Source organism: Physeter macrocephalus, chromosome 2 (assembly GCF_002837175.3).
Source record: "Physeter macrocephalus isolate SW-GA chromosome 2, ASM283717v5, whole genome shotgun sequence".
Lineage (NCBI taxonomy): Eukaryota > Metazoa > Chordata > Mammalia > Artiodactyla > Physeteridae > Physeter > Physeter macrocephalus.
The window spans coordinates 43,578,438-43,590,980 of NC_041215.1; the positions used below are offsets into that span (position 1 = coordinate 43,578,438).

At 47.5% G+C, this 12,543-nt stretch overlaps 1 protein-coding gene across 1 annotated transcript; it reads right to left on the minus strand.

Moving 5' to 3' along the window:
* Window positions 1-233: 233 nt before the first annotated feature.
* On the minus strand, window positions 234-3,979 carry CXCR4 (C-X-C motif chemokine receptor 4). The gene is made up of 2 exons (XM_007129486.2): window positions 3,875-3,979; window positions 234-1,811 (listed from the first exon to the last, which is right to left on the minus strand). The coding sequence occupies exons 1-2, from the start codon at window positions 3,887-3,889 to the stop codon at window positions 765-767; spliced, it is 1,062 nt and encodes a 353-aa protein (XP_007129548.1). The 5' UTR covers window positions 3,890-3,979; the 3' UTR covers window positions 234-764.
* Between the last annotated feature and the right edge of the window lie 8,564 nt (window positions 3,980-12,543).

Below are 12,543 nucleotides of genomic sequence, written 5' to 3' on the forward strand. Positions count from 1 at the left end.
TTACTATACTTTGACCGAGTCACTTAGGCTTTCTGTACTTTGGTTTCCTGCTCTACAAAATGTTAGTAATAATAGAACCACAGCCTATCATAGAGTTGTGATAAGGATTAAGTAAAATATTACAACTAAAATACCTAGGACAGGATCTGACATGCCATGCAGGTATCTATTGTTATTTTTGACTTCTGCCAGCCCAAGGAATGTCAATAGAAATCAGAACATAACACTAAGTAGGTTTATCATGTACTTTTATTAACAACTTAATACAAGGCTGTACATTGTAGGTACTGAAATCAACCCACTCCAGAAAACTGAAAAACCAGCATTTCTATACCACTTCAGGCTTTGGTTAAAAGTGCCACCTTCTACAGCAAAATCACATAGTGTAACCAAACAATTTAAGAGCAGGAAAAAGAAAATGTTCCACTGGAATGGACAGATTATTTATTTACAAACAGCTGAGGATAGTTTCTAGCTTAAGTGATTTCACTATACACTCTGGAATGTTCAGTTCCCTTTTCTACGGTCCTACAATGACATACAGCAACTAAGAACTTGGCCACAGGTCCTGCCTAGACGCTCATCAACATGAAACAACAACAAAAAATATTTATATAAATAGTCAATTAAACCTCACAAAAACTAAAGGCACACAAGAAAAAAAGTCCAACAGTCGATAAAAACTGTACAGTGTTGGTCAGTCTTTTATATCTGAAAAAATGTGTAACTTCAGAAAAAGTTCTTTAATGTATAAAAGTCCAGTGTTAGCTGGAGTGAAAACTCGAAGACTCTGACTCGGTTGAAACAGAAGAATGTCCACCCCGCTTTCCCTTGGAGAGGATCTTCAGGCTGGACCCTCTGCTCACAGAGGTGAGTGCATGCTGGGCAGAGGTTTTAAATTTGGCCCCAAGGAAGGCATAGAGGATGGGATTCAGGCAACAATGGAAAAAGGCTAGGGCCTCGGTGATGGAAATCCACTTGTGCACAGTGCTCTCAAACTCACACCCTTGCTGGATGATTTCCAGGAGGATGAAGGAGTCGATGCTGATCCCAATGTAGTAGGGCAGCCAGCAGGCAAAGAAAGCCAGGATGAGGATAACTGTGGTCTTGAGGGCCTTTCGCTTCTGGTAGCCCTTGGAGTGGGACAGCTTGGAGATGATAATGCAATAGCAGGACAGGATGACGATACCCGGCAGGATAAGGCCAACCACGATGTGCTGAAACTGGAACACCACCACCCACAAGTCATTGGGATAGAAGCGGTCGCAGATGTACCTCCCATCCCCCTCCCTGACGTTGGCAAAGATGAAATCGGGAATAGTCAACAGGAGAGCAGGTATCCAGACACCAACATAGACCACCTTTTCAGCCAACAGCTTCCTTGGCCTCTGACTGTTGGTGGCATGGACGATAGCCAGGTACCGGTCCAGACTGATGAAGGCCAGGATGAGGACACTGCTGTAGAGGTTGACTGTGTAGATGACATGGACTGCCTTGCACAGGAACTTCCCAAAGTACCAGTTTGCCACGGCATCGACTGCCCAGAAGGGAAGTGTGAGGACAAAGAGGAGGTCTGCCACAGACAGGTGCAGTCTGTACTTGTCTGTCATGCTTCTCAGTTTCTTCTGGTAACCCATGACCAGGATGACCAATCCGTTACCCACTATGCCAGTCAAGAAGATGATGGAGTAGACAGTGGGCAGAAAGATACGGTTGAAATGGGCATTTTCCTCCCGGAAGCAGGGTTCCTTTATGGAGTCATAGTCTCCTGAGCCCAAGTCATCCTCTGTGTAATTATCTGAAGAGAATATCTGAAAAAGGCAAGGGAATGGACATTCACTTTCAAGTTCGGCAGGCATTCCCGAAGTTCAAAACAATGTTTCCGGTATTTAAAAAAAGCAATTTATAAAAACCAACTCAGCCCGGCCTGCTTCAGGAAATTCTGCTCCCACTGAAGTACTGGGGTAAGAGCACAAGGGAATTATTCTAGACTCCTACAACTCTCCTCCCATCTTCCCCCACAGTCGCTTCATTATATCCCTCATTAGGAGAACCAGTTACAAAATTCTTTGTTCAAAACAAGAGAGCGATGAGATTCTTTGGGTTCCAAAGTCACATCTTTGCTAACTCTTCTACCCCGCCCACTAGAGGGAAGGAAAAACCTTGGGAAGAAAAAAACCAAAACAAAACACAAAGAGGCCACTCCTAGGCGGCATGATGGTGGGACTGGGGGCAGAATCTCGTGTTCCGAGGAGCTGGGATTAACTTTCTCTATGAAGATTCGCCAGGAGAGGGAAGCGGGGAGGAAGAAGCACTGCGGGGTCCGAAAGACTCTTGTTCTAAGGCATGAAACACTTCTCTCCACGACTGTCTAAACACAAACCATTCCGTACTTCAAGCAACACGTAGTGGGGAAGGGGAATGCGGTCTTAAACGAAGGGCTTTGGTGCTTGGGGGCGGGGGGTGGGGTGTCAGAAGCGAGGAACCCTCACTCCCACCGGCGCTGCTCAGGGGCGTGGGTTTCTCTGCCAAACCCATTTTTATCACTTGGCGCCTTTGGGACGTTAGCGAGCACAGCGTTTTAATGGGAGGGGAAAGTCACGGGGTCTGCACCCGTGGTCCTCGCCCCGAGTTTCATTTCCTCACTCTCCCGGGTCGCTTCCCATCCCGCCACGGATCCAGTTAATGGGGTGGGAGGTCTGCAAGCTGGAAGCCTCCAGACGGAGGGCGCGCTGGGGGCCGGGTGGTCCAGCTCCAGCCCTCCGCGCGGCCCACCACGCCCACCGCCGGCAGGCAGTGGCTCAACGGTTTGGCCCCGCCGCACGCCAGGCGCATCCTGCAGGGTGCTGGGGAGAGATTGGGCGGCTCCGCCGCGGGAGCCTTTGAATCGCGCGCCGCTGAGGGAAACGAAAAGCCTCCCTACCAAGGGGATTTCAAAAGGCTCCAGGAAACCACCGACGGTTAAATGGCGCAACCGGGCTCGGTGAGAGCCCAACTGTCTCCCCACTTGCACCTGCGTGTCTGCGCCGCAACTACCGGCAGCCCAGGTGCCCTCCCAGCCCTTCACTCCACCCTTAGTCCCCGCCGCGCACACCTCGGGGTGCTGCTGCACCGTGACCGCTTATATACTCCTTCAACTTCTGCACGAACCCCAACTCCAGAACCCCGGGGCCCACTCGCGGCACTGGCGACGCCCGCGATGTCTCTCCCTCAATCCTCAGTGGCGCGGGCTGCTCCCGGCCACCTCCCTGCTGCGGCCAACGCGCAGGCACCTCAGCCAAGCGGCACGGTGGGTCCGCCCTCTGCTCACAGTGCCCGGGCACTGGCACAGCTCCGCGGGCAGCAGAGTTTAGCGAACACGCGCCCAACGCCAAGAGTGGTCCCCAGGCGCCTTTGCCCCTGAAGTTAACCACGGGCGCAGTCTCCCTCTGGGAACTCAGCCCCGGCGCGCCGCCCTCCACCTCCAAATTCAGATCATGTAATTCGCTCCAAAAGAAACCCCCGCTCCCCCGAGGAAGAGACCCACGGTCTCTGGCAGCGCGCACATCTTCCGTGCACTTGTGCACGGAATGTTCTGTTTGCAAACAGCGTGCAAACCCGGCGCGCGCCGCAGAACTTAAGGAGGAGACACATGCAGCCACCGAAACGGTCGTTCCCATCTTTTCTCCTCTACTTAGAAAAAGATTTCAGTCCAACCCCCCGCCCCCACCCACTCCGACCGTAGGCAAGCGCATGAAAACTCCTTTCTATGCCTCTTCTCCGGGGCACGGGCACCTCCAATATTCTGGTCGTTTCGGCCCGCTCGGAGAGGGGTTGCGCTGTAAATTCATGTGTTTGTAATACGTTTAAGAAAAAGCAGGTTGAAACGACTTACATGGAACCCGTCCATGGTAATCGCTTGCTCTCCAGCCGCGGGGGCTACCGGAGTACTCAAGTCCTAGGAGACACTTTGCTACCTGCTACTACAGCCAACAAACTGAAGTTTCCAGTCGAAGCTGGACTTTTATAAAAACACGCTCTGCGGGCGGCGCATGCGCCGTGCGGGTGGGCGGGAGGGCGGGGCGGGGAGAAAGGCGGGGTGGTGGGGGGGAGAGGGGCCGATGAGCGGGTGGAGGCCGCGAGGGAGGGGCGAGGGGGTAAGCACTCAGGCGGTCCCCGTAGGCCAAGCCAGGGAAGCCCCTCAGCGGCTCCCTTTAGCTTTAGCTCGCGGTCACCTCGTAAGTCTAGAGCTGTGGAGGGCGTCCCGGAGGCGTGCCGCAACTTGGGAAAGAAGGATGCGCCTGGAGGGAGGTTGAAAGCGCGGGCGACTGACGCGTCCCCGTGTGGCACGTCTATCCTTGCTCACGTGGGTGGCATCCCAGACCCGGGAAGGCTACAGATGGAGACACTGAGGCCCAGAGAGGGGAAATGACTTGCCAGAGTAACCCGACCAATAGGCGGCAATGCTGGCATCGGGTCCAACATCTGACTCCATTCCCTGCTCTTTCAGCACATGCAATCCATTCAGGAAATGAAATAAGTAAAGATTCTTTCTTCAGAGCACAACTGTGTATAACTAGGCATGCACATCCACAGTAATAGTACTAGAGTCAGGAAACACTTTCAGAAGAAGGTAGGATGATTTGGCATAATTCTGGAGGGAGACTGTGATGGAGAAGTAGGTATGTATTCCCGGGTAACCAATTCGTGAATAGTACTTAAAATATATATATATTATATATATATATAAAATATATATATGCTTTGTTCTCTTATAACAAAGCATATATATACATATTTATGCTTTGTTATTAGAGAAACTTAGCGAATAGTACTTTTGTAACATATCACAAGGTACTTGCACAGAATCATTCATTCCCACAACACCCTATGGGTGTTACCATTACAGAGATGCATTTAGTCAACAGATATTTAGTGAGGGCTGACTGCATGCCACGCACTGTTCCAGGTGCTGGGGATACAGCGGTGAACCTGGCAAAGCCCCCAGGCGGAGGAAACAGGAAGCAGCCCTGCAGAGATGAAATGCCGGGGTTGGCAGGAGATTCCAAGCGGAATCCACATCTACCCGCCCCTCATCTGCAGTCCGACCCAATACGGAGGACAAGCGTTGGCAGCGGTAAGAAATTAGGTTGGAGAGCAGGGCGGGGTGGAGTTGGGGTGGAGTCTGGACGCTTAACCCCAGACGGCTGGGGTTTGCAGTGGGCGTCCAGACAGTGCTTTCCAGTCTCGCTCGCGCCACTTCCTACCTGCGTAGAGCCTGGGTGGGGCCGCGGACCCAGTGAAGGACGGGGCCGAGAAATAGTGCGACCGACCGCAGGCGGGGGTGACCGCAGGAGTGACAGAGGGGACCGAGGTGTGAGCGTCAGCCGCCGGGAGAGGTGGTTGCACTGCGACGCGGACCCCAGACGCCTTCCACCCTGGGACCCTCTCGAGAAGAGGGCTTGCCCAGACTGGACCTTAAGCACCACCCCCTTTTTCTTCCAGATGAAACCTTTCAATCTGGAGGTGTTCCAGAGACAGTGGGTAGGTTGGGAACCGTATCTCTACAGAGCATAAGTTTTTCCTCTTTTGTCTGGACCCCTCCCCTAATATTTGTCGGTGAAGGTCCTCATCTACTGAAAGCTGATATTGGAGTTAGGAGGTGGGACTCTCAGAAACTGTCAATTTAGGACACAATAATGACGGGATAAAATCGGACATAATATTATGTTATGTAGAATTAATTTTTTTAAGTCTTAAATCACTTTAAATTTTAATAAATCATTAATAAAATGTCAGGATCTTCACATTTCCATAAACCAGGTAGGACAGGCATCCTATCGGCTGAAGGGCTGGAATTTTAGACAGGTTCCATGGCTTGCTTTTCTTGAAGCTTAGTAGTGGCAGAATCCGTATGTTTTGACCCAGAATGTCAGCAGCATTGTACCTCAAAACTCTTATCTTCACAATGGCTGAAACCTGAAAAGTGGAATCTCCCACACCCACCCAAAAAGGGGAAAGAAGGTAAATCCAGAGTAAAATGATTTGCACAATAAATATTTGTTGATTGTTTGAAGACAAAAGAAAGCTCCTTTCCTTTATCTGAGCACTCCTTTAGATCCTTTTAGGTATATTGCTAGAAGGAAGAAGATAGTTAAGAGAACAATGAAATGCTATTTCGTGACAATTAAATTAGGCAAAAAATTTTCTTTCCAAAGATAATATTGGGTCTCAGGATTTGATAAGACCATCTGTCTCTCACCTGTGGCTGGTGGGAATGTGGGTTGGGACATCCTTTGTGGAAAACACTTTATATTCAGCAGGAACCTTAGAACAGTAATTCCATAAGTTTCTATAGAAACTTATCCTAAAGAAATAGGATTTTGCAACGAAAGTATTCACGTTCACGGAGGCATTATTTATAATAGTGAAGTATCTGAACAGCCCTAAGTGTCCACTGTTAGTGGAATAGTTGAGAAAATGTTGGTACATCCATATGTGGAATTCCATATGCCCATTGCAAATGATGTTTGCAAAGAATTTTTAATGACAGAGGAAAACGCTTATGAAACATTAGGTACAAAAACCAGGATTCCAAACTGTGTATATAGTGTGATCTCAGTTATGTTAAAATTAGAAGAAGCTTGGAAGGAAAGCCAAAGTGTTTATAGGAGTTTTCATTGGGTACAGAATTATATTTGATTTTTTACTTTCTTTCTTGCGTTTTACTGTGCTTTCCAAATTTTCTATAGTAGACGTGAAACATTTTCATGTTCAGGAAAAAGTCAATTATGATAAAAAAGGAAACAATCCCTTCTCATACCTTTCCACTTCCTAAAGTATTCGCTAGACATGATAACATTTTCTATAATAGTCCTCCTTTCCTCTTTCTAAGGAATGGTCTCGGGTCATTTTCCTCTGGGCTAATCCTACCTGAACTGAGTTTTTAAACGCTCTGCTGTTCTTAAAAACAAAGCAGAACAAAATCTCAAACATTTATTGAAGGCATGTAATATGCAGCCCACCTCATATAATCCCCTCAACAACTCTGAAAGGCATGTACCACCTCCACTCCACGGATAAGCAGACTGAAGTCCAGAGAGGGTGAGGAACTTGGCTGTGATCACACAGTGAGGATCTGCACCCAGTCCGTCTGGCCCCAAAGCCCAGGCTCTCTTCACTACATCACAATGTCTGCTTTCTCTGATGCGGAGATTCACCGTCTGAAACTCCTTCCTCTGAAAGGTCATTTGGCATTTACTTACATGCTGCTTTGAGTGGCATCTCTTGTGACAATATTCAATTTTAAAATGAGTGTATAGCTTTTCTCCTCTCCCCCAAGTAGTCTAGGTTCCTTAAAGTGAATGCTCAGATGTCCTCTATGCAGCTAGCCCACTGATGAACAAATGATGGACTCCTTAATCGTTTACTGAAGCTTTGTTTAATGAATTAATGACTTCCCTGTGTGGCTCTGGCAACAGAGCTAGGCCTGGGGGCTGTCGGGGCTTGGCAGGGTCCCCAAGTTCTCAGGCTGGCTTTAGCCCGGGGAATAACTAGTCTTGGCCGCGGTTTGGAGGGGATGCTTGCAAATCCAGTGACACAGTGGCAAGCATTCTGCCACCTCCTGTTGCTCACTCTGCAGCTGGTTGGTTTGTGTGTGAGCTTGTGTGTGTGTGTGTGTGTATCTGTCTGTGTATGACAGAAAACTGTACTCTGTCCCCAGATAGGCTCAAAGCCAGTTGGGGAGAAAGCTTAGGGGCAGACCTCCTCCTGATGGTGGATGGCAGGAGGCAGCTGCATCAAAGGCCTTCTGAAAGCACCAGGTCCCCCTGTCCCCTCCCTGGGCCCTCCCCTGTCTCTGAAAAGAAAAATTGCCACTTTTGTTTCTGACAGAGAAAAAAAATACCAACTTCCTTGATGGCAGTAGGGGATACTCAAAGGGACAAAGTTAATATTTTCCCAAGTAATTTTTTAAAAAGGAAGCTATTTCTCAAGGGCCATGTAATTCTAACAGAGGGTTACATATCTCAAAGTGACAATGCTATCAAATGTCAACTATTTCCAAGCTGATATTAGGTGGGAGAAATGGTCCACCACCCCACTGCCACTGCACCCAGCCCACTCCTCATTCCCCAGCTCCTTATGTCACCAACACCTACAGGTGACAAATGACTTTGGCAAATAAACCTGTCTTCCATCTTGCAGCTATATACCAATTTAGGAAGATTATTACTGTTTTTCCAGGTATCATTTTTATCCTAAATTTAAGTCATATCTTGAGTTTCTAAAAGGTCTGATTTCGCTAAAATGAGATTATTCATGATTTCCATTGAAGCTCTGTAGCAGTCAAAAACAGTTAACGAAATTGCCTTTACAAAGAGAAAAGCTAGACTAGTAAACAAATACAGCCAATTTAGAGTCACTCTGGTAAGTCATTTTAACAAAGCAGCCACTTAATTGACAGTGCAATGATCATAACTTGACTAATTCCACTGCCAGGAGGATGTATTATTCTCAGAGTTTGCTGGGCTCATGTGGCAGGTGTGGTGTGTGGATCCGAAGAACAAACAACAAACAGACTCAGTGCTGCTACCTCAAAAATTATGGTGTCAAGCTGGGAAAGAGGGCATGACTTTAGGAAATAATTGAGTGAGAAAACTCTGTTCTCCATGGAGAAGGCTTGTCATTGTTTTCCTTAAACCAGTAATTTATTGGCGGTGACCTCAGGCAGCTATATAACAAGAGGAAGCGCCCAGAGCCCTGTGGACAGTCTGCTTTCTGAAGAGAATTATGCATCCATGGCAGAGCCAGGGTGCTCCCAGAAATGTGGTGATCTGATCACCCATACAGATGGGCTCTGAGATCATTCTACCAAGAGTTTTATATTAGCAGAAGGACAGGATGGGAAGTGTGTGTGTGTGTGTGTGTGTGTGTGTGTGTGTGTGTGTGTGTGTGTGTAGAGGGAATTCATGCAATGTTCTTGTATGAGCAAGTTCTTAAATCCAAAGCCATAATCAATCTGGCTGTCAGTGGCCAGAGCTACCTGTAAAGGTCTAAAGCACCAGTGACAAATCCTAAAAACCTGCAGATACTGTAAATGAATGAGGCAATAGGGAGTGTTAGGGACTGTGAAGAAATGGAGGGTACATACCCTGTCCTGAGTGGGTAGCCACTACCCTTGATTGCCCTATGTGGGAATTTGGGCCCTATCTTCCAATTTTTTAAAGAGAAGCTGAAAGTCCTGATTTGTGAAATGTGAAATCTCTCAACTTTAAAATGTAGATTCAAAACAAACAAGTAAATGAACAAAAGGTTTATAAGCTTCCAGTTTACACTGGCCTAAGGTATTGGCACTAGGAATCAAAAGAATAATTGGGGGTTGGGAGACCTGGAAGGATGGAACAGATACAGACAAGGGCAACAGTGCCAAATAGTCAGAATCAGCTTCAGAACCCTTTTGCAGTAGCCTCTGTGCCATAATTTGTCCATTACCCCAAGACTGAAATTAATCACTTTGAATTTCCTGAACTGATTCTCCCCTCTGGCTCCCACTGTACTCAGGTTAATATTTAGGACCCTGAAGAGAATTAACTCAACTTCTGTGTGACTCTGTTTTATTTCCCCAAACGCTTCCCCATCCCTAGGCTCTCAGCCTTCTTGGCTACCTTGCATGCATGAATGCTGGGCCGTTACTCCTTTCAGCCTTGTAGGATAGCTTCCTTCGGGAAGATGGACATACCTTCCTCTACTCTTTAAACAGGAACACTGACAGTAGAAGGAAGGATTGCCAGCTGAACAGTGAAGCTTAGTGGTTCGGAGCACAGGACTTTGGAGCCGGCTCATATAGACACTTGAGTGCTGACTCCACATCTTTTCCAGCTCTACATGCAGGGGCGTCACAGCTGGGCAAACGTATCTCGTAAATCTGTTTCCTTAGCTATAATAGATAACAACAGCATTTCCATTTTTGGATTGTTGGGCGGATTAAATAGGAAAATGCATGTAAAGTCTTTCTCACAGCGTGGGGCACATAGTAAGTGCTCAATAAACATTACCTATTATTAATATAGGCTCATATCTCAGCTGTTGAAATGTCTTTCTTGTCATTGGAGGGATTTGATTAACCAGGCAGATGGCTTTCTCCACCATTACCCAGAGAAGTGAGGTAAGGGGAAATGGAGCCTTCAGTAAAGTGTGAAATGTTCTTCTAATTGTGGGGCAGAAGAGAGACATCTGATGGAGGAAGGAAAGAGAAATAAAATTTCTCATATGTGCCTTGAAAGCCCCCTCCTGTAGTTACAGAGACTCGGATTCAGGCTTGGGAGGGGTCTTTGAACCCATTTGGTCTCCATTCCAAGGAGTTCCTTCTACAACCGTATGGGCTGGTGCCACCTCTGAACACTCCCAGGGATGGGCAGCCCATGACTCGGAAAGGGAGCCCATTCACTGGTGGGTGAACCTGATCACTGTTCAGCCCTTTCTCCTAGGCACCTGCCTCCCCCATTTTCTATCTACTGGGTCTAATTTAGCTAGAGCTCAGCTGGATGAGATGCTGCAAGAGGAAGCCAAAGAGAGCACAAGCCAAAACCATCCTGGAGCTAAAGCACAACCTGCCTGCCCTTCCTGAGACACTGATTTCTGTAGCCGCAGGGATGAGTCTAATGAGAGGCCTCTTTGTTCCATTAGCAAGTTTGAGAGTGGAATCAGGCCAGGTTAGGGTTTCTTTTCATAAAGAAAATTATCTCCAAACATGGAAGATTTGGGGATTAAGTGACTCAAAAGATTTAGTGCTGGACTTTTTAAGGCCTCCTGAGTCTTTCCGATGTACTCGTCGTGTTGGAAAGAAAATGTGGGAAAGTGTCAGCTAATCGAGAGTGAGATTAACCCCATCTTTGCTTGGTCTTACATTAGGGGAAGCCAGGTTAAAATGAATACTTAAAAAATTGTCTGAAGGAACTTCCCTGGTGGTCCAGTGGTAAAGAATCTGCCTTACAATTCAGGGGACGTGGGTTCGATCCCTGGTCAGGGAACTGAGATCCCACATGCTGCGGGGCAACTAAGCCCATCTCACAACTGCTGAGCTTGGGCGCCTCAACTAGAGCCCGCGTGCTGCAAACTACAGAGCCCACGCACCCTGGAGCCTGCAGGCCACAACTAGGGAAGAGAAAACCCGCAGACCACAACTAGAGAGAAGCCCACGTGACAGTAGAAGATCCTGCATGCCTCAATGAAGATCCCACCTGCCGCAGCTAAGACCCGATGCAGCCAAAAATAAAATGAATGAATGAATGAATGAATAAATAAATAAATAATAAACCTTAAAAACAATTGTCTGAAGATCCATGCCTAAATGGGTTTCTTTTTAGCAGGTGCTGATGGCTGCCTGGAGAAAACCTTGCCTTCTCATCTAGCTGCCCCTCCGACGCCTTTCAATCAGAAAGCTCAAGGCGTTTCCTGGAATCTCTGTAAACTGAGGATAGCTCTGTGTTGGAGCGATTTCTTTTTAGATGGAGGGAATGAAATCGTTTTCAGAGTTATTTAAAAATATCGAGGTGGTGTGTTTCAGGTTTTCTTTCTTGTTTTTCCAGTCATTGATCCCTGTGGGTAACTGGTTGCGGCATCATCCTCCGGGGTGTTTTTACTCGGGTCCAAGTTGCCGAATGCAGCCCTGTATGGCCCTGCCTGCCTCTGAGAGCTGTGGTGGGGCAGCCCCTCATAGGGAGCGGACACCAAATGTCCCGGGTCTGCCCCACTGTCCCTTTATGGTTCGGAAATCAGCTCACGTGCGGATAGTTTATTGCTTGTTTAGGGACAGAGGAGAATGACCTCTTTGGCGACACTGAACAACTGTGAACAACTTGGATGAATCCTTTCCACAAACAGCTCTCCATTTGCACGTCCAGATTGCTGAGAGCTTTATCTTTGATGATAAATGGGGGGGTATTCCAGCTCCATCTTCAAGCTTCCCCCAAAGTGATTTCGATTAGGCTCCTCAAGACTGGATAGGAGTTTTCTTCTCTGCCAAGTAAATTTTCACTTCAGGGTTAGGGTTCTGGCAGCTGGTTACTCTTTTGGGGGGCATTTTTTTTCCCAACTGCCTTTCATGCAACCCCATATGGGGTGTGCTAAGGTTTTTGTCATACATTGGCAATTTGTCAGGCTAAAAAAAGAACCACCCTCACTCCTTCAACCAAATACCCTCCCCCAGCTTCTCTCTTACACCCACACTGACACACACTTACACTGACACACACACACACACACACACACACACACACACACACACCATCATAACCAGTCACCCCAGAAACCCACGTTCTCCAGCATTTCTGAATTTTTTGGTGTCCCAGCAACAGCTTCTTTCTCTCTTCTCTGTCATATTCCTGCCCTGTATGCCAGTCTCAATTCTAGAAAAGGGCAGGCTTGCTTGGGCACTGCCATGAATTTCTACCTGGGCTTCTGTTTAAGAGTTTAAGTGCTGGGGGTCACCAGCCTGGCTCCCTGGTCTCTGGTAGGTAAAGACTGCCTCTGCCCTTTTATACTAAACATAAACATTTAATTGGC